The 23,056-nt window shown below is 33.3% G+C and overlaps 1 protein-coding gene across 1 annotated transcript; it reads left to right on the top strand.

Moving 5' to 3' along the window:
* The first annotated feature begins 281 nt into the window (after positions 1-281).
* Positions 282-18,732, top strand: LOC124367702 (gastrula zinc finger protein XlCGF8.2DB-like). The gene is made up of 3 exons (XM_046824771.1): positions 282-564; positions 6,745-6,881; positions 16,284-18,732. The coding sequence occupies exon 3, from the start codon at positions 17,050-17,052 to the stop codon at positions 17,992-17,994; it is 945 nt and encodes a 314-aa protein (XP_046680727.1). The 5' UTR covers positions 282-564; positions 6,745-6,881; positions 16,284-17,049; the 3' UTR covers positions 17,995-18,732.
* The last annotated feature ends 4,324 nt before the right edge of the window (positions 18,733-23,056 follow it).

The raw sequence follows: 23,056 nt of genomic DNA, 5'->3' as shown, positions 1-23,056 counted from the left end.
CCTTTCCCCTGAAGAGGGGTGGGAGGGGGTTAATAATATATTTTCTTTAAGCCCTGTCCTAGAGAGACACTTTAATGAACAAAAAGATTAATTAGTGGCAGAAATTAAAAAACATATGTTTTGGGTACATTGCCCCCTTAAATGTACTAAATTGTAACTAACCAATATATCCATATAAAGCAAATGTCTATATACTTTGCAATATTGGAAAGTCAACCACAAAAGAGTGAACTACGCAACTGCATGTTTTTATTTTATACTAGCCGGTCAAAATGACACTAGAAAAAATCATTGACAAGAGTTTGAAGTTTGTGCATAAAGGCCGATGTGCAGAATACAAACAAAACTATAATTTAACTAGGCCTACTATCCAAGTTTTAACGATCGATGGTGGTAGGTAGTATTTATTTTGTTTGATACATACGGTGAAAATATTTTAGACTAGAATAACCATTGAGGTAATCCTCCATAGGTAATTCTAGGAAAAGTATCCTTTTTGGTCATGATATTTGTCTGTAAATAAGCCAGAAAGGCAATAGACATGAACTTTGTTGGGATGCCTAGGTTAGATATTCTGTACATTACTGATGTATAGGAACATTAAAAGTTAACATAGACTAGTAAGCGTTTAATCAAATTCTGTTATGACCTATTTCAGATGCAAATATCGTTGTTTCATTCTTAATATAATAACATAACAATTGTATAAAGACTATTGCTCTTCACATTTTGAGGAATCAGTTGAGTTGCAAATTATAATTTCAACATTAATTCATTCTAAAACAGCTGTATATGGTTTTATTTGTTTGCAAATTACTAATAGCTATGGATTTTGCAATCTAGAGGTAGCAGTCAGAATTGCTTTAGTGGCAGGGCGATTTTCACCTGTGTGTAGAGATTCAGGGGATAGGGTACGATAAGCGGACCCGGTTTCTTATATTGAAATTGGCAAATGATATTACTTAAGCATAACCATCGATATAATTAATCGATACTAATGAATTATTTTGAACAATTAACTTAAATAATCTATATCAACAGCTGTAGGTTCAAATAAGGGTAGGGTACGATAAGCGGACCCGGTTTTTTATATCGAAGAATGTAATCATCGATACCTATATTCGCATCTCAAATCCTAGACTATCAATCGATATAAAGTATCTATAGTTCTCAATAACAATCATATGTGTTAAATTAAAATATGGATCTAATATTTACAGTGATCAAACAAATTATTATAACCAAAATTAGGAAAACTGAAGACGGCCATATTTGCTCCTCTCACAGTTACAGTTGTTGCTTTCCCATAAATTTCTCATAATGGGTTTTTCCGCACGAGTCCAACATGTTGAAGTCATGAAAAACATGTCTTGTCATCTTCCAAAGCAATGTCGTGTAGTTTTTTAAAATTGATTGTCATTTTTAATAATCAAATGTTACTTATATAAAATTGAAATATTACCTTACTTGTATTATTTTATACAGTTTACAGCTGCTGATATAGATTATTTAAGTTAATTGTTCAAAATAATTAATCAGTATCGATTGATTGTATCGATGGTTATGATTAAATAATATCGTTTGCCAATTTCGATATAAAAAACCGGGTCCGCTTATCGTACCCTACCCTCAAATAATACACGTAAGGTAATATTATTTCAATTTGACATAAGTAACATTTGATTATTAAAAATGGCAGTAAATTTAAGAAAACTACACGACATTGCTTTGAAAGATGATAAGACATGTTTTTCGTGGCTTCAACATGTAGGACTCGTACCGTAAAACCCATTAGGTGAAATTTGTGGGAAAGAAACAAATGTAACTGTTAGAGAAGCAAATATGGTCGTCTTCAGTTTTCCTGATTTCGGTCATAATAATTTGTTTGATCACTGTAAATATTAAATTCACATTTTAATTTAAAACGTGTTTGTTATTGCGGACTATAGATACTTTTACATTGATTGATAGTCTAGGATTTGAGATGCGAATATTAGGTATCGATGATTACATTCTTCGATATAAGAAACCGGGTCTGCTTATCGTACCTTACCCATTCATGGACTAAAATGTTTGTAAATTGCATATAACTTAGGGTGCATGCTGCCTCTGTAAATAGTCTATGGGACTTGAGTTCTTCCTAGTATTATTACACTTGGGTAGAGTACGATAAGCGGACCTGGTTTTTTTATACCAATATTGAAAACAATAGGCTATTACTCAATTACAGCTATCAATATAACCAACTGATACTGATTTTGAATTATAACTAACTTATATAAACACTTTTTCTTATAATAATGATAAATTTTGATTTGTTTTGTTTGAATGCAAATGCATTTTGTTTTCTCGGGGTTCAATTTCAGGCTTTTTTTGAAAAATACTGGGCTAAATCATTGGTTTTGTAAAATAGTTCTAATTCTAGAGTTACACAGTCCCTACTTTTGGTGAGAAGAGTGGTATCATCCGCAAAAAAAAAGATTTTCTTTTGGGATGTAATTTGAGATATCATTAATATAAATCAAAAAGAGAAGAGGACCCAGAATTGATCCCTTTGGAACTCCATTTAGGACCAATTCTGGCTTTGACTGGACGGATTTAATTTTGGAATTGGTTTTGTGCATAATTTAGACTGTTTGATACCTGTTTGACAAGTATGAAACAAGCCAGTCCATGGCCAAATTTTGAACGCCCAGGGCCGAAAGTTTGCCAATAAGAATGTTGGTATTGACACAGTCAAAGGCTTTTGAGAGATCTGCAAAACATGCCATAATAGTCTCCCCCGCCTCCGCTGCCTCCATGCAAACATTCACAAAATCAATCAGAGCCAGTTTGGTTGATTTGGATTTTCTGAATCCATACTGTCTTTCCACTAGAAGCTTATTTGCTTCAAGGTAATCGATCAGTTAGTTACAGATAGTTTTTTTTCAATGAATTTTGAGACCACTGGTAGGAGTGGTATTGGACGATAGTTACACACATCCATAACATCCCCCTCTTAAAAAGAGGCTTAACCCTGGCAATTTTGCAGGCATTTGGGAAGGTGCAGTTACTAATTGATTTGTTGACAAGCTCCACCAATGGTCAAGTTATTTCCTCCCGACAGAATTTGAGGGCCTTTATACAAAGGCCATCAATCCCAGAAGGAGTCTTTGGACTGAAATTAATAAAGAGTTTCTGTATTGATTTTTCATCAATCAATTTAAAGCTGTTAAATGTGATACTATCTTAAACTTGTGTAAAAACATGATTTACCTGACTGATTTTAAGGTCATCCTTAATTTTGTTTGCAATGTGAATAAAAAATGTATTGAAGTGCTCGCTTATTTGAATAGGATTATTTATTTTTCCAGTCATTTTTTATTTTCATGTTTTCAAATTGTTTTCTGGTGTTACCTCTTAAGTTATTCACTATATTCCAAGATTCTTTTGGTTTTTTGTCTGATTCATTTATCCTATTGTTATAATACCAAGCTTTTTCTGCCTTCAATTTTTCCCTGTACTTTTTTAGAGCTGCTGTGTATTTTATTTTATTTTCCTTAGACCTGGTGCTTTTCCACAAGCTATATCAATCAGTCATTTCATTTTTCAATCCTATTATATCATTGTTTATCCACTTATTTTTTTTTTTTATTTTCTCTATCAATTACTTCTTTTATTGGACAGGAGATATAGTAGTAATACAAAAAAGTGTCAACAAATGATTCATACTTTTTGTTTACACCTGTTTCCCTGTCAAAATCAGTCCAACTTTCCCTTTTTAGCCTGGCTTTTAGTTCCAATAAATTGTTTTGATCAAGCTTCCTAATATTCTTTCTGATTTTTTAAATTGTTTGATGGTTAACATCTATTTTTAAAACAATTGCGTGATGGTCAGATATTAATACTTCAATAACAGTACATTTACAGCTATCAAGGTCAGTGATAAAATTATTAATACATGTTGCTGAGTATTCAGTTTCTCTAGTAGCCTCAAATATTGTGGTACTCTAGCCAAAACTTTTTATGATATTTAATTCAATTGTGTTATTATTTGGCTCCAGTAGGTAAATATTCAAGTTACCACCCATGATGACATTAATTTTACCGCTCTCCAGATTTAGGTCCCTTAAAAAGTATGTGAGATTGCTTTGGAAAATTTCCATGTCTCCATTCGGACTTCTGTACAGGGCCCCTATAATAATGGTTTTGCCATCCACAAGTGTTTTGATTCCACAACACTCAAAATTTTTATTGTCTGATAATTTATCACTATTTTCCAATATTTTAAAAACTTCTGCATTAGTCTGATTTTTTTAAATATAGCAACACCACCCATTTTCATGCCCTGTCTACAAAAACTATTTAAGAGTGTTTAATTTTAATCATTTGAAGTTTTTCATTTTCGAGTCCGTGTTCCAAAACTAAAAAAAAGTCCGGTTTCTCTTCATTTAAAAATATTTCTAACTGAGGTATTTTACTACAAAGTCCTCTGACATTTAAATTAATAACTGTGAAACTGGCATTTCATTCCTAACCTTCCCTCTACTAGTGATAGACTTGTTTGTTTTTTGAGTTATGTCAAAATTTCAACTTCAAACAAGAAAATTAATTTATAGGATATTATTACAATAGATATAAAACTGATGAAAGCCTAAATAATAATAGAATTGAAATGCCCCTGGCCATCAGTGCAGGCTTTGGTGCACCTGTAGTGCCACCCGTCACTTCAGGCAAAATAAAAGAAAAACATCCTCGGGATAAATTCAGATTCCTAAATTCAAGCTCAGATCACGTGAGTGCCCGTCTTCGCCCTACCCAAAACTTCTTAATCACGATCTGATGTTATAAAAGTGGCCTACCCGGGGGCCAACCACCCAACAAAAGGATTAAAGTAATAAAATTTCATACACAATTAAAATAATGAAAATAGAAACTTACAAAATTTTGAAAAGGAAGGTTATGAAGACGGTCTGTCACACAAGGAAAACCCGTTCTAAATTCCTTGTCAGACCAAAAAGAACACAATTTCCTAATTGTTTATCGTAGTGCACTCAAACAACTTAATTGTACCCCACTTCACTTATTTATCCCAGGTTGTATCACTTCAGCACTTGTGAAAGGTAACTCCATTGTTCTACTTGGAGAACCACGAGAACAAAAATTTTACTGAAAAAGATGTTAACATAAAGTTGCTAATGACGACAGCTTAAAATCAAAGCACAACATCTTTATTTTTGAATATACAACTCAGAAAAGTTTATATTCAGTAATGATGATCAGTAACGGAGTAGCTAAAAATAATTACTTAAAATGAAAATATCTGTAAAGTCATTTGGTTCGACATTTTGTTTTTCCTAGTTTAGATAATCATGAATATTGATGATTCAATTGTGGTGGCCACTTATTATACTTTTGCCGCTGAAAACTTCATTGATTTGGGTTAAAATCCTCCCTCCCTTTGATTTCAGTGTATTGTTGTTACTTTATGCATCCAAAGATTGAGCAACGGCTTACATCAGTAAGAACCAATACAATGTTAACTCACTGTCAGAATTGGATCATGTGACATTCCACGCATATGTATAACAAGGAAATATTACTTTACATGAGATAAATAATTCCACTTTTAATGTTCTATAACGTTATATTTTTATTATTTCCACCACTTGAAACCTCATATTGTCTAGTTCATGAGAACGGTAGCTTAATATGTGAAAGTCGTTTTTATCACTACAGTCGTTAATCAACATTTACCCATCTAGATTACTAGTTAGTATCTATAAAACCTTAATACACAGCTCCAAAATGGCCTGATTCTATTTATAGTTTCAGCCTATATAAAGGGCTTAAAACACTATTAAAAGATACATGACTCTTATTGTGAGGATGTTTTGAGGTATTTACTACTTATAGCTTTTGTATAGTATGTTTATTTATGTCAGCAAATATAACACTGGCAGGTTAAAAACAATTACCAGGTTTCCCACTCAACTGTGAAATAATGATTAAGCGTAAATCTTGTTAACTATGAACAAATCTTTATTATACCATAGATTTCAATTATAAACCATGAAGATCTCATCCCGGTTTTTTACAATTTACAAATACATAATGAACATGTGTTGTAACTTTTTGTAACACTTGTTGTCACCGCCACTTTTTGTATTTTTACCTGTAATGTAATATAGTGTAGCCTTACAACAAATGAAGGACAGGAAATGCTGGTGAGAGATGTTTCACTTAGTAAAGACCATGTATTTTTATGATAAAAGTACCTATTAATATATTCTAGAGAATAAATTGAATTCAAGGCCTAGTTTAAAGCCTTTCGTAAACAAATAATTTAATAGTGTGACGGAACAGTACCTACAACGCAGTTATGCAGTGAGTCTTTATTTTTGCAGACTTATGTAATTTGCCTACTTATCTCATGATGTTTGGTAAACAATTTTATTTTTCATCTTTACTTATTTAAGCATTCTATGTTTTGCTTATTAATATTTTAAGCTTTCATTACCAATGAAAATATTAATATTGAATGACAGTTTATATAATGGTCAACAATTATTAAGGAGTGCACTGAAGAGCTAGGTCTTCACCTCACACACACACAAACTCTGAACTTGGTTATCTACTGGTTTCTGTCCCTACTCCTGGATTAAAAGTTTAAATATCGGGGTTTAAAAACAACTACAAACTAACTAGTAGAGTTACACAAATAGAAATAACATTAAAAATCAACTTGTTTATTTCTGTGTTTAGACCGGATGCACTCAGCTGGTCTAGGGTACAAGCGATCCAGAGAAACTTTACTGGACACACAGCACACCAATGAGACAGCAGGAATTGCGGTGGAGACGTATTTTACACAGAATATGAGACAAGTTACATGTTAGGAGGTAAAATTATTTTCTTATTAATGAATTCATATTAATGATATAATTGTGAAGATTTTTGAATGTGTGATACTCAATCATAAAAACCCTAGTGGATAAATTTACTCAAAATTTGGCATGTACATTTCCTATATGTCAGAATAGAATATATGCAGCGTACTTTTATAATTTAGGAGCTGAATTGACCCTTAAGCTTACCTTTATATATTTTTTATACTGGTAATTTTAAAATTATATTAGTACAACTTATAAACACTTTTATAACATTATTTTTAACTTTAAATTACTTATGTCAAACATTTGTCATTGGACTACTTAAAGTGTTGTTAATCTGACTGCCATATATTGTTTTTTTCATGTTCAAAAATACAGTAGTTTTTGTATGAATGTGTATCGTGATTAGTATCGTAGCAATCTCTAATTGATAAAAGAATTGGTTATAAGCCTTATTTATGGAATAATAAAATATAGGCAGAGCTGTCTATTAAAAACTACAAAAATAAGGGTTTACAAAAAAATTCACAATCAACACATTTTTATTTGGAAAAAAAAATATGATAAATAAACTAGTTACAACTGCTAATGTGTGAAATTAAAAAGTTGTTCATTGTTTTATTGCCTCGGTGGATAAATAAAAATTTGAGTTTTTAGTTCTGAGTCAAGCATTTTTCAGTTCTTGTCACACTCTATACAGCACATTGCTTGCTGTTGTCCACAGATTGCGTGGTAGTTGCAGTGAACACAATAGCTTGTAGTCATTCTTCTAATGGCAGCTGGACAGTAAAAATACACCTTCCTAGCTCCTGCTTGCCTTAGAGCATCCGGGGTAGTTGGGATTCCAAGTACTTCCTTTTTAGTGGTTTGTTGCCCAATCGAATGTTGTTCATTCAGTAGATCACAAATGAATTTACAAAGGCAATATTCAGCATATCAAAGAATACATACAGAGGCTAACGTCTTGTTTTTCTGCTACACAACATGTTTCTTGTCATCTTGTCTAGCATATCCACAGCTCTTTTTGTTGGAATTATTTCTGGCTTCTTAGTGTCTTTATTCAATGCCATTCCACGGTTCATAGTTAATAAAAGAGTTACAACTTAGTTTTTGTAAAAAGACAATTGTTTTCTCTCTATCAAAAATAAACAGTGATGACAGGATTGTTTTTTATTTGCTAGTTCGTTTGGAACGGCTTTCCTGTTTACAAGAATCGTACCCACAGTTGTCACCTTGTACAGTTTACTCAATTGTTCTACTACCAGCTTTATGTCTTTAAACCAATTGTCTGTAGTTTACACTTTGGTTTGGCCCATGGGTACTAATGGTCACCCTTTTTACAAAATAATCTGCAACGGTTTGTCCACTTGTTGGTGTTTTCTTCCCCACATATGGTTCTCCGTCAATCATATAGTGGGTTGATGTATTTCAGCAAAGCACAATCTTTACGTCATACTTTGCAGGTTTGTTGGATATGTACATCCTGAAAGGGCAATTGCCTGTATAGGCCAGTTGCTTGTCAACTGTGACATAGTTTTCTGGCTTATAATCTGATTGACAGTCTTTGTGAAAGCTTCGCATAGATCTCTGATTGGAGTGAAAGAGTCTAATTTGTTATCTAAAAGAAGAGAAAGTCAAATAAATTCAAACCGATCACTTCTTATAGCACAATTATTGCAAGATCCACTCCACTCAATGTCGAACATCTCCCATACAGCAAGATGATTGTCCTTTTTCCATAGGGAATTGAGCGGCAATTCAATGAAAGCTTTCAGCTCTTGAAGATGTAATGGTTCAACGTTATTTACAGATTTATTTGTATAGTATAGTAATTTATCAGCCGTACTATTTTTTTATTACAACAATGGCTTCTTCAAACGTGCAGGAAGATAGATAATAGCCATGTGATTCTTGCGCAGCTCCCACGACATCTTATCTTAAAACCACTGTGTTTCTTCTTAAAGTGCACGTATTAACATAACCAGAATGTGTGTTTCATATATGATCGACTCTCCTAAAGGAAAATAACCATCTAAAAAAACAAGTAGCTGTACTGGAGAGTAATCTGGCTAGCAACGAAGCAAAAATGGAAGAGATGAAAGAAGAGGAATTAAAGTACCTGGACAAAATGGAAAAACTGCTTGTCAAGCTAAATGAAACTCAAGCACAACTGGACAAAGAGAAACTTGAAAAATCACATAACCAAAGCATTTTTGAAAACCATGACCAAAGACAAGAAGCACTCATAACAGACTACACTAGTGAAATAAAGCACTTAAAACATACTATTTCATGCCTCAGCACTAAAATGGACAAACAAAAAACCAAAGAACCAATACCCACTAAGAACATAGAAACTCAAACTGTGAACAATAATCTACCATCTTCCTCAACTATTGTGCTTGACATGGCAGAAATAAAAAACCAACAAAATTTCATAATAAGCAAAATGTACTCATCCCAAAATTGCACTTCCAAGCCATGCCATGCAATACTAAAGGAAGCATCAACTCAGACTGAACGCAATCAACCAGTGACACCAAATGTTATCTACAATTCAACAAATGAGCTGGATAAAATAAAGCTAAAGCAAGATGAAATGGAGCGCACCATTAAATTACTAGAGGCACAGCTTCGCAATCTTAACCCCAACATATCCGACTCAGTCAAACCACAAACAAATGTCTGTAGCATATCACTACAAACAGCTAAATATCGCTCCCTTCAACAGGCCCGAAGATCACCAGACACAAACCCTGTATCCACTCTCTCCAGAAAATCGTGTGGAAATAAAAACTTTAGCACAGGTAGTGAATCTTTAACAACAGCAAAACCATCAAAAGTACAAGTAACAGAGCCTAAAAGCGATATGCAAAAAGCTAACAATCAATCTTTACCTTCCAATAATTTAATTAAAAGATGCCCCCCTCAAGATGCAAAAATTAGAAAGCCCGAAAAATCAGAAGAACAATTTTTTGCTGACTACATAGACCACTACAAAACAAAAATAGGGGAATGGGAGTCAGGACTAAAGAAAGGTACAGCACCAAACGCTCAAAATTTTAACTCCAGGAGCTCAACCGCCAAAGATGACAGTTACCACCCAAACAATCATCACAACAATATGCCGACACATAATTTTTTATCCCAGCGACGCCCCCCAAAGGAAGTACACAAGCAGGGAAAATTCCACAACACAAACATTCAAACAGTACCAAACCAAGTGTAAGAATACTTCACCAAAGTACACAAGAAGTTAACAACAAAATAAATAGACTGATACATCTTCTAGAAACTTTAACACCTCCACCAAACATTGTCATTATAAGCGAACATGGACTAAAACCCTACCAAATTAAAAGTGTTGCACTGATACCTAGGTACCGCCTGATAGCTCATTTCAGCAGAGAGCGCTTCAGAAAAGGAGGAGTTGCAATATTTGTAGAGGAGAAACTAGATGAATATGCAGAAGCAGTAGATATCTTTGAATACTGTGAAGAATGTGTATGTGAAATGGCGATGATAAAACTAAAAATCAACAAAACATGTCTAAATATAATTGGAATATATAGATCTCCGGATAAAAACCTTGATGAGGCTCTGGAACTAATGTCAGCAATGATAGAAGTCAGCAAAGCAGAAAATAGTCCTGTTATCATCGTGGGAGACATAAATGTGGATATCCTGAAACCAGATCGAAAGTCAATCAAATTAAATGAAACCCTAGCATCTCATGGAATACAACGGGTCACTCTGCCACCCACAAGAATAACACCGGAATCTAAAACTTCAATAGACTGTATCTGTACCAACCTTACAATGGAAGAAGTGGATACTCAAATTATTGATGCAAAACTATCAGACCACACAGCTCAAATGTGTTCCTTGATATTACAAAACACACCAACAAAGCCTACTACTCTAAGTAGAGATCTTCAACCACAAAGTCTACAAGACCTTAAATGATTTTATCAGCGGAAAACTGGGAAGATGTTTTCAGTGCCCCATCAACAGACGAAGCATATAACTTCTTCATTAACACTGTCACTCGAGCTCTCAATACAACATGCCCCCTAAAAACCAGGAAACTTAAAAACAAATGTAAACCAAAACACTTTGCTGACCAAGAAGCTATCAGACTAAAAAATTGTTATAAAGAAGCACAGGACAAATATGAACAAACATGCAACTACATTGATAAAGAAAACGCAACTCGCATAAAAAAAACCTATGACCAGAGGCTTAAAACACTAAGGCAACAAACATCTGCTGACTTCATTCAAAGGAATGAAAATAAATCAAAAGCGGTATGGCAAGTGATAAATACCTCACGGAATAAGAAAAAAGACTGCTCTGCGCTCAAGTTAAAAGTCGATGGGGACCTAACAACAAACCCTCAAAAAGTAACAAACTGCTTAAACAACCACTTTGCAACCATTGCGGAAGCTACACTTTCAAAAACATCTCCTCTAGAGAAAAAGACACCCCTGCTAGGTCAAGAAACAATAGCACATTTCTCCACCATTTCACAAACAACCAATGAAGAGGTAATGTCCATTATATCAAAATTAAAGTCAAAAAATTCAGCAGGAATCGATGAGATCTCTTCCAGAATGCTAAAAATATGCATGAACGAGCTGACACCCCCTTTGGTCTCAATTTGTAATAAATCATTTAAGCAGGGCAAATTTCCATCAGGAATGAAAGTTTCAAAAATTTACCCAAAGTATAAAGGTGGAGACAAAACCATACCTACTAACTACAGACCAATCTCCCTCATCTCAACCTTTTCTAAAATATGTGAAAAAATCGTTCTTTCAAGGCTCCTAGATCACTGCTCTCAACATGACCTACTAACAAACAACCAACATGGATTTCAAAAAGGAAAGTCAACAACTACTGCCATGATCAAGCTGATCGAAACCGTGATTGACAGCCTTGAGGAGGGTGAACTACAGATGTCAATTTTTCTGGACTTCAGCAAGGCGTTTGACTGCCTTAGTCATAGTCTTATAATACAAAAACTGGAGAGGCTAGGTGTGAACAATAGTGCAAAACAATGGTTCAAAAGTTACCTACAAGGAAGAAGACAACTTGTTGAAATAAGACATACAAGCAGGGATATCACCTCAGAAATTAGATCAGACCTACTACCCATAGACAGAGGAGTACCACAGGGATCAGTGATGGGTCCAGTCCTATTCATCCTATTTATAAATGACATGCCACAATACCTTGGTGAATACTGCACAGCCTTGCTTTATGCCGACGACACCACACTGCTCCTAAAAGGGAAAACATCGGACAAAATTGCGGTATCATCCTACACGGCCTTAAACATGGCCTATCAGTACTGTTATGCCAATGATCTGGCAGTTAATCCATCAAAAACAAAACAAGTTGCATTTGGAAGACGAGCAGCAGAGGTACCTGTCCTTCCTGATATAGAAGCAGATTCTCAAGCAAAGTTCCTTGGCATAATACTGGATGAAAACCTCACCTGGACACCACATCTTGATAACATAAGCAAAAAACTGAACTCTGGCCTATATGTCATTAAACAAATTAAAACAATCAGCGGCAACCAAACTGCAAAAACTGCCTACTTCGCTATATTTGAAACACATCTGCGATACGGACTAATAGTTTGGGGCACATCCGCTAAAAATTTAACAAGAACTCTCCTCCTGCAAAAAAAAAGCTATTAGGGCTCTATCTGACCTACAGAGTCGGGAATCATGCAGAGAAGCCTTCATAGCTCAAAAAGTCCTAACTGTGGTTGCGATGTACATTCAAGAGGTAATTCTCTATGTTGATGGGGAAGATCTACCAAGGCTCAGCAGCACCCATGAACATAACACAAGACATGCCACGAAGTACATCCTACCCAACCACCATCTCTCACTGTACGAGAAAAAACCTTCGTATATGGGTAGAAAGCTATTCAACCACCTCCCACAAGACCTCCGTTCTAAAAGGGGCAAAGCGCTGAGGACTTCGCTGCAGAGGTGGCTCTTGGAACGGCCCTACATAACCTGGAGGAATTCCTACAAAGACGACTCTAGACTGGCATATATCTTATATCTATCTTTCAATTGTATGACACTATCTGTAATCTTAATGATGACAAATAAAGATGAATCTGAATCTGATTGTTTTAAGCTCAAATGAAATGAGATTGTGGGATGGAGATATGTGGATCAGGTGCAGAGCCAAGTCTAGAACTATCAGGATCAGCGTTATTAAGTGGAGGGTCTGTGTTAGATGGAGGCGCAATATTAGGTTGAGGGTTGGTAATAGGTGAAGGGACAGAATTAGGTGGAGCTTAGGCATTAAGTGGAGGGTCATTTACTTGTGATGCACTCCGGTGTTTATTTCTTCATTGTCAAACCTCATCATCACTGTCTGATGATTCACTTACATCTCCTAGGCAATAAGTCTGATCTGCATCAGTGTCGTCTGCTTCAGTTTTCATTCGTCAGAAATGCTTATATTGAAAACGGCACGCCATCATTGACAAGGTGTATTTAATCTAGGGTTAATCAACCAACAACATTGTAAATAATTCATAGAATAATAATGATAATAGTAGTTCAATAAAAATTAAAGGTTTACAACACATCCCTCTTCGAATTTTAGTTCATTTTAAAATAGTTGTTATGTAATAAAAATCACAAACTTATAAAGTTTGTAATCACTCTCTTATTTGTTGTTGTAAAAACTGTCTCTTGCACTCTTGGTAAATATTTGTTTAAATTTTGTTTTTATTCAACATACATAATCTTCACATTTCCAATTATTATCAAATTTTTTATAAAATGGTATCTTGTATCAATGTGTTTAGTAATATTACTATTTTCAAGAGACTCTATCATGTCTATTGTACCTTTATTGTCTTATGTATAAGATACTTATGATCGAGTCATTAAAATTGTTGCAAAGTCATTTTATATTCATTAAATCAAATATACTTAAAGCAGCAGAACATACTCATCTTCGGCTGTTGACAATAACACACATGCTTGTTTTCTTAAAAACCATGATATTTCATTTTCACAATAAAAACTGACAGAGCCACTAATACTTTTCTTGTCAAGTTTATATGAAGCCCAAACTGCAACAGAATGTGTCTCAATTAATTTTCTTTCATTTTCTTATTTGTAAGAGTCCCATTTCTTGAGTTGATTTAAAATATCTTAATATTCTTTGGCTTCTTTCTGAGCACTTTTTTTGTTTATGAAGAAATTGGCTAGATATCTTATAAGTTGTATGATATAATTTGTATCTGGCCTCTAAATAGTACTTAGAAGCATCAAGCTTCCTATTAGTTCTCGATAAGGTACATCAATACCTTATTCATCTAAGTTCACTTGAAATCCATTGATAGGAGTTGATGTTCTATTACATTCTTTCATATTCAATTTTATAGCATTTTATTAATTTACCTTTTGTGAGTTATCTTCATTTACCTTTATCTCTTTTTATTTCCATTCCAAGAAACTTACTTCACTTAGGTATTTAGCATTAAATTTATATTTATATTTAATCACCGCTTTAGTTATTCCCTCTTCTACAGTTAGCAAAATGTCATCAACAAATGAAACAGGCCCAGGTCTTAGGTCTTAGGTCCTAGCTCTCACTAATGTAAAAATTACATGTCTAAAATTAAATTTTTAAAACGTTATATTACGAGAGGACAGTCAGTCAGAAAACACGATAAACTCAGTAAAAAATTACTAAAACAGCCATTTAACACTAAACTTAGACGAAATATTCAGCTTATTGTAATGGACCTTATTCCTCCTAAAGATTGCAAAACAGACATACTACGGGGATGAATTAAAAAGTTTTGATAATAACTCAATACGTTTTTTGTAACTAATATATTAACTAAATATCAGGGGAAATTAAAAAATAAACCAATTCCAATCAATCAGAGTGATCTAAATACAGAAAAAATATTGGCATTGAAACACGTAAAATATGTTGATAATGAATTTAGTGTTTTTTGCAAATGTTGGAGAAGACCTAACATGAAAAATAGAAGGTTAATAACTTAAATAAAATTCCAATATGATCACAAGGAATATATGCCCAATACTAACTTAGTATTACACACTATCACTAAATCAGAGATATATAGTTGTCAGAAAATTGTAGGGTCATAAGGACCTCAGAAGGATTCATAATCAAGGGTAATACTTTGTTTCGAGATTGTTTTTGACAATGAAATGATTGTGAAAGAAATAGTATTTTGATACATTTGTCATTGCTCACTAAATTTTTGTCTCACTGGTAAATGTTCAAAAAATCTGTTTCCTTCATAGCCCTATAAGTGTCTTTAAAACAGGTCTCGACTCGGCTGGTGGATACTGGAAGAAAGGTTGTTCGAGTTGGCTATTGCATCAATCCACAGATAATCTAGCACTCTTGCCTTTTCTGTTAATAGCACTTCTTGAACATTTAGCAATTTTCCCTTTTGTGTCCGACCTGTGTAGGCTGACCTTCATTCTTAGCCAAAACACTTCTCAATTAATCTTCCATCATTTCACAAGTAACATAATTAATACTCATTGATTAGCCATAGTGCTTTCTCTTTTTAAATTTTCCCCTTGTTTACCTATTTGTTTTCTAACTTTATTAATTGCAGTACAGGAATTAATTAAATCAACATTTCAATACAAATATAAAAGTGACTTGTTCTTACACACTGGCTTTATGCCTATGTGGGCACGTTTTTTTCCTACAATATTTCATCTTGAAAAGAGTGATGTTTATTGGTAATGATTGTAATACATACAACTAAACCAAGCTTATTAAAGTTTTTATAAACCAGCATATTTTTTATTATTGTTGCCACTATGTTGCATATGGCTCTTGTATGAGTAATGTGAAGATAAACCTTTTGTGATTTGATTCCTCCCAAATCCTCATGGTAATTTTTCATCAAGAATGACTTGGCTAAACTGTTTGTGTAAATGTATTACTTTACATCAACAAGTCACTTTTGTAACTCTATCTAATTTATAACTTAACTCTTCCCAATCTTGTTTAATTGTAATTTATTCATTATATCATACCAAAGATCTTCTTATTTGGTTTTAAACAACTCACAGATCTGCAATGTGAATACACAGTACACCAACAAAAGGCAACGTATCCACTTCTTAAAGTAGTCAACATATGTTTAATGTACAAAAACACAGTTTTATAAAGTAAAAAAACACCATATATAGATTCTTGTTTTTGTAATAATGTTTGCCTGTTGATAACTGGTGGTGTAAAATAAATGCATTGGTACATACCTTACTCTCTAAAAATTGACATTCCTGCTAACTTTCAACTTGCTAACATATATAAAACTATTATATTGCAATAATTTTTCTCATATGTAATTTCTTTTGTTTTCAGATAGATTCACTGTAATAAGGAAGCCAAACAAATGTTTGAAAACAGTTTGGAAATTACAGACTTATTAATCTACACACATGAGAAATGGTGCAAGTGTTCAAAGCAATGTTGCTGCCAAAAGTTATGGTGATGGGGGTTAATAGCACATGTTAACCCACAGGTGTAAAATGTTCTATTACCTTGTACAGGTTTGTGTACTAAAACTGGACTTTTGAGAACAAACAACAAGAATAAAAATAAGAATTTTATTCTGCCAGAAAATATTCCACACAAATACATTGGCACGTCAATACAATGTTACAACTTTTGTAATACAATGAACATTCTAAAAGTCTTGCTTCGTCCACACTGTTGAGATGTACTCTTCCACTGAATAGAATGATCTTTTACATAGAAAATAATTTAGTTTAGCTTTAAATTCCATATCACTTAGCATCCTTATATCTAATGGTTACGTACTGTATAGTCTAATAGCCAACACACATAGGTGAGAAACAGTGCTATTTTTCTAACTACACATGTAACATGATTTTTGTTCCCTGTGTAGACGTATTTATTACAAGTGAGGATATGTGAATTTTAATAACATGAAAACCCTCTGGCCAGGAAATTCTGTTCTCTGTGAAGTTATGTATGCACTAAAAGTTTGTTTTTAAGAATAAAATTAAGTGCACTGTAAGAGGCATTTTGATGTCATTTGATGGTTTACGTATGTGAAGAACCACTTGATTATTCTCTGTAAAGCTTTATATGTAACCATTAAAATATGTCAACTCATACAGATGAAAACCCTTTTAAATGTTCCCTGTGCAGCTATGCAGGCACCCAAAGTGTGTATTTGAAAAGGCATATGTTGACTCACACAGATGAGAAACCGTTTAAGTGCTCCCTGTGCAGCTTTAAATGTACTAGAAGTGGAAATTTACGAAGTCATATACTAAAACACATGGGTGAAAAACCATTTAAGTGTTCCTTGTGCAGCTATGCAGGCACTCAACGTTCGTGTTTAAGAAGGCATATGTTGACTCACGTAGATAATAAACCATTTAACTGTTCCATGTGTAGCTATAAGTGTATTAGAAGTGAGAATTTAAAAAATCATATGTTAAATCACACAGATGAAAAACCATTTAAGTGTTCCCTGTGCAGTTACGCAAGCACGCAAAAAAAGAATTTAAAAACTCATATGTTAAGTCACACAGGTGAGAAACCATATAAGTGTTCATTTTGCAGCTATGAGTGTTCTACAAGTATGCGTTTAAGAGGTCATATGTTAACTCACACAGGTGAGAAACCATTTAAGTGTTCCCTGTGTAGCTATGTATGTACCACCAGTTGGCTGCTTAAGAGACATATGTTAACACACACAGGTGAAAAGCCATTTAAGTGTTCACTTTGCAGCCACGCTTGTACTACAAATGGTGATTTAAGAATCCATATATTAACTCACACAGGTGAAAAACCATATCAGTGTACCGTGTGCAGCTATAAGTGTACTAAAAGTGGGAGTTTAAAAATTCATATGTTAAATCACATGGGTGAAAAACCTTATAAGTGTTCCCTGTGTGATTATAAGTGTACTGTAAGTGGTAATTTAAAAACTCATATGTTTATTCACACAGGTGAAAAACCTTATAAGTGTTCCCTGTGCACTTTTAAGTGTACTAGAAGTGGGGGTTTAAAAAGCCATTATGTTAAATCACATGGATAAAAAGCATTACATATGAAAAACGTTTCAAAACACGTTTTCTCACATGTAAGAAACCATGTGCAGCATTGCGTATTCAATGGGGATTAAGAAGTTGTATAGTAATTCGCACAGGAGAAAAATACTTTAATGTTTCCTGTGGTGTTATGCTTTCACCAAAAATTTCCATTTAAGAGGCATGTGTTAACTTACACAAACAGTAACTTCAAAGGTACTTTTAACTTGCACGTAAAAAAAGGTAATACAATTAAAATACTCTGTTTCTTTTGGTTATTTTTGTAGGTTAATGAATATTTATACTGTTAGTTTGGTTATAATAATAGGCTACATAATTTTTAATATTTTATATCTGGTGTCTATATATGTTTATTTTCTTACCTTATGAATAAATTTTAGCTCTATGTTGTATTGCGTGTCTAAGTTAATGATCTCATCTAAGTACCCTTATATTGTATGATAAAACACACTTTGTCTCTTGTTATGAATGTCTTATACAATTATGGAATATGTTTCACTTTTGTGTTAATAAATATAGATTATATGTATACTATCATATTATTATTCTATGTTTTATTGTTAGTTGTGATAATTTTAATATATTCCCATCAATGTCCATTTGTTTGTTGTTAAGTCTTAATAGATACGTACTTAAATGAGTAGTTTTATATTGGAGTCAATATATTTCATAGTTTAGTTTATAACCTAGATTTGCTTAAAAATATATTTGTATGGTATATTTTATATAGGCGTGTTTATATTTATTCTAGTTCAATCACAATATATAATTTTATAAATGAATTATACAAAGTAATTCATGGTGATGCATCTCATAGGGCTTTAATCTCATAAACTGGTATAATAATATCATGTAATTCATACATGTTCATAAAACCAACTAAATCTGGAAAAAAAATTTAAGGATATAAACTATTATCTCTCAAGTTAAGAGGTTTCGATAAGTTATTAATAAAAGTTACGTCATGTGTCCTCTTATGGCCAGTCTTGCATAACGAAGGTGAAAATACAACTGCACTTTGCATTGTAATTATAGTTGTTATAACATAATGATGATATATAGATATTGAAAATTTCAAAATACTTTACAAATATTACTTCAACTTCCATTATATGATATTGACTACATAATATTTAATATGTATGATATTGACTACATATTTAATATGTACAGTTTAAATTGTACATATTAGTTATATAAGCTGGTTCTTGAATTTATGAAATGTAATAATTTCTTAAAATATGAACATTACAATTTATTGTTATTTTCAATTACATAATATTTATTGAGTATAATATGCTTGTGATCTATGACAGAAGAGCAGATCAAGGAGAGTACCTGTGAAAAAAGCCTAGGATGACAATGGTTTAAGCTCTTAAATTCTGAAACTTGAGCCTACAAACATAATTCTTAAATAATTAATTCCGTTTTTTAAGTACTTAAAATCATGGCAATTTCAGATACTACCGTATCCAAAGCAGTTAAGAAATATTCATTACTTTTTATTATTTATCATTTAAACATAAACACAAAAATGAAGAAAGCAAAGTTGTAACTAAAAATCATTTCAAGAGGGTTTCCACTCCTATTTAAGCACCAGAAGTGGTGTTTTCGAGTATTATTCGATTTTTCCTTTTGTAGTAGGTAGTACAGTAACTTTTTCTTCAGTGCATTATTCAAAAGGATTTGTTGTATTGCTTGTAATTTTTTAACTATATCGTCGGTTGAATGTAAATGAATAATACTTCTCATGGTGGTTTATTGAAGAGACAACAAATGATCACACAAAGAGGTGTGCCGTATATTTGATGATTACTTTCCCCAGGCAGCCAATTTCTAACAAACGTAAGGAGAACTGTTCAAGGCTTTATGAAAACATGAAGTGTTTCCCATCGCATAAGATCAGAAAGTTCTAATGGGACAAATGAAGAAGATTCTTCTTTAAATCTATTGCAAATATTTACTAAGCACCTGAAGATTCTAAAAGAATCTATTTCAATCCTTGTAAAATTCATTTGTTGCTCAGCTCAACGAAGATGACTTTGATCTTTGTATAGAATTTCGTGAAATGGTGAATAAAATTCATTACAATATTTTGTTTTGAGACGAGAAATGACTCAAATTCACACTGAATGCCTAAGGCACATATCCACAAAAGGTCAGTGTCGGACTTGTGATACGTACCCAGTTGGTACGCCCTTTCATTATAGAAGGCAGTTTAAATACGACCATGCTAACATTCGCTCCTAATTGATATTATGCCAGTACTTTTTAACATGTTTAAAGAAATTCTTACTAGAAGAAGATAAAACTTGCATAATGAGTTCTGAACCAATTAGGGCCAAAGGATCTTTTCCTACAGACTCAACAAGCAAAGGATCTTTTAGCAGTTATTTTTATGCAAAACAGGCCAAAAACTAGAAAGGTTGGTTGTTTGCTGACAGAACTGATCCTAAATTTAAAGATGCTTAGTATACAGGTTTGATAAATAATTGGCAAGGTGGAGCAGGAAAATTAAAAATCACGAAACATCCCATACACACTTACATTCATGTTCAGCATACAGTACTGTGAAAAATAGACATGATGCAAACTCACTTATCCAAAATTGTGCACCTGAATTGTATGACGCTCTTAAAAGACTTTGAGGTGTGGTAATAACCATGGCCACTTTTAAGATAGCGTTCAGAGGGCATCGTAATGAAAATACTCAAACGGTGAATACTAAATCAGGAAACTTTTTAAACATTACTGATTTTCTGTCAAGATAGGATCTTCTTCTAAAACATCGTTTGGAAAAAGATCCACGCAAATTTAAGTATTTATCTCCTACAATCCAAGACGAAATGATCACGTTTGTGTTACAGCTAGTTCTTAATGAAATTATAAGTGAAATACAAGCAGCTCCTTTTTTCTCTCTTACATTAGACACCACTCAAGATAATTTATCAAAAACAGATTAACTGTCATTGCTAATACGACATATGTCAGATCACTGAACTGAATGGGTCGGGCGCGTTGACACTGAGGGATGGTAGGAGGTCGTGTTATGAAACACTCGAAAGTGTTTGGTGGTGATGCGCCTGCGCCGGCAAGTTTGACTCGCGCGCGGGCGTGCGTGAGGCTCGGGTTCCGTCACATCGCCGCTATCAAACGAGGATTTTCACTTCCATTCTTTCGATAGCTACTATCTCGTATGAATGAAAATCTTGTGCATTTTTTTATTAATTAATTGAGCATATTGAGGAGTTATCAGATAGACATGTTTATTAATATTAGGTATATTATTTTAATTCAAACAAAACTTGTACTTGTTTTTGAAGAGTTTTATTTTTTTGGCGATAGGAACGTGAGGTCTAGACGGAACTGATTTGGTCCGATCGGCATGGACTGAAATCACACCATTTTAAAAACATGAGCCAAAAATGAATTTTGTTTACAGCAACTACAATCTTTTCAAGATTTACAGTAAGACCTGACTCCCTGGGTCTATCCAAAACTGTCTTTAAGTGAACTATATGTTCTTCAAACGTCTTTGAAAAAATATGTAAATCGTTAAAGAATGCGAAAAGGAACATATTATATAATATCTCCATATATATATATATAATATCTCAAAATATTTTGTCTATCAGATTTCTCAATACCATACTTCCTGATGTAAGGCTAAAGGGTAGAAACGAAACCTCATAGCACAAGGAACATAAATGCTGTGTACTTTTTGACTGTTTATCAAGGGGAATTTGACTGTGAGCCAAGTTCAAGTCTTGTTTGAGTGTGAGAAACTTTGGACGACCCAAATATTGGAACGCTGATTTAATGGTTGGCATTGTAGTCGATTTGAGTACCAAAAATGCGGGAGAAGAGTAAAGAGATGTGAAAGGGTTAATAATTTTCTTTACTAATAATTCGTTAACATGCTGTTGCAACTGTTCCATTTTTGGGGATGCATGGTGATAAGGACTTAACATTGCCACTTCTGTGGAATTTAACTTGATTGAGTATCTTAAAACATTTGTCTTTCCTAACCTTTTGAAATAGTATCTTGACACTGTGATAATAAGGACGTGACCTCGTTTGATTGTTGAAGTATTAGCTTATCTCTTTGGATCTTTCAATGCTCCACCACCCTCCTGATGATCTCTTGTAACCAAGGTGAATGGAATTTCCATAAGGAAAAATAATTGTTTATTGCGCTATATTTAATATCGCCTAAGAGTTAACCAAAAAACCTCATATCAATAATAATACCAATTGGAATATCTCTTGGTACAAAAAAGGAAAAGACCAAGATAAGTAATTTGCTTTGAAATGAATCCATACTTCCATTTTGAAATGTATATTTGCTGCCTGTGGCAACTAGTGCTGCTAATTTAACTTGTCTAGACTTTTTATGATATCCTTCTCGTTCATTAGATTAAAATATAATGTTCTTCATATAATACGCCTTGAGAATCCCATGTCTACTAATCCCCCAGGTTTGTTACTTCCCGTAGCTACATTAAGTACTAATGAACAAGATTGTTGGACTGTCAGTGATCTTTGTTCTTTAATCTGTTCTATTAAAGTTACACTCGGTATTGCCCAACTTAAGACATTGTGGAACATTTCAACAATCAATGCAGAGATAAAACAAATAAGGTAGTATTTCAGAAACAAATGGTGATGATAATCTGAAAAAGAGTTAAGATTATTATATTTAAATGTACTAAATTGTAACTAACCAATACATCCATATAAAGCAAATGTCTATATACTTTGCAATATTGGAAAGTCAACCACAAAAGAGTGAACTACGCAACTGCATGTTTTTATTTTAAACTAGCCAGTCAAAACGACACTAGAAAAAATAATTGTCAAGAGTTTGACGTTTGTGCTTTGCTTTCTGCTTAGTAGTTATAAGGTTTTGTTTTGTTTTTTTTTTTTTTTTTTTTTTTTTTCTTCTTCGTTTAATTAAACAGGCTCGGGTGAATTCCCATGACGCCTCGTGGTTCTCTGGGGGTTAAACTTCTGCCATACATATGTTATTTTGTGTTACTATGGATTTTC

The sequence above is a fragment of the Homalodisca vitripennis genome, chromosome 8 (genome assembly GCF_021130785.1).
Source record: "Homalodisca vitripennis isolate AUS2020 chromosome 8, UT_GWSS_2.1, whole genome shotgun sequence".
Classification (NCBI taxonomy): Eukaryota; Metazoa; Arthropoda; class Insecta; order Hemiptera; family Cicadellidae; genus Homalodisca; species Homalodisca vitripennis.
The sequence above is the reverse complement of the archived record's forward strand: the minus strand, read 5'-3'. Positions and strand labels throughout refer to the sequence as shown.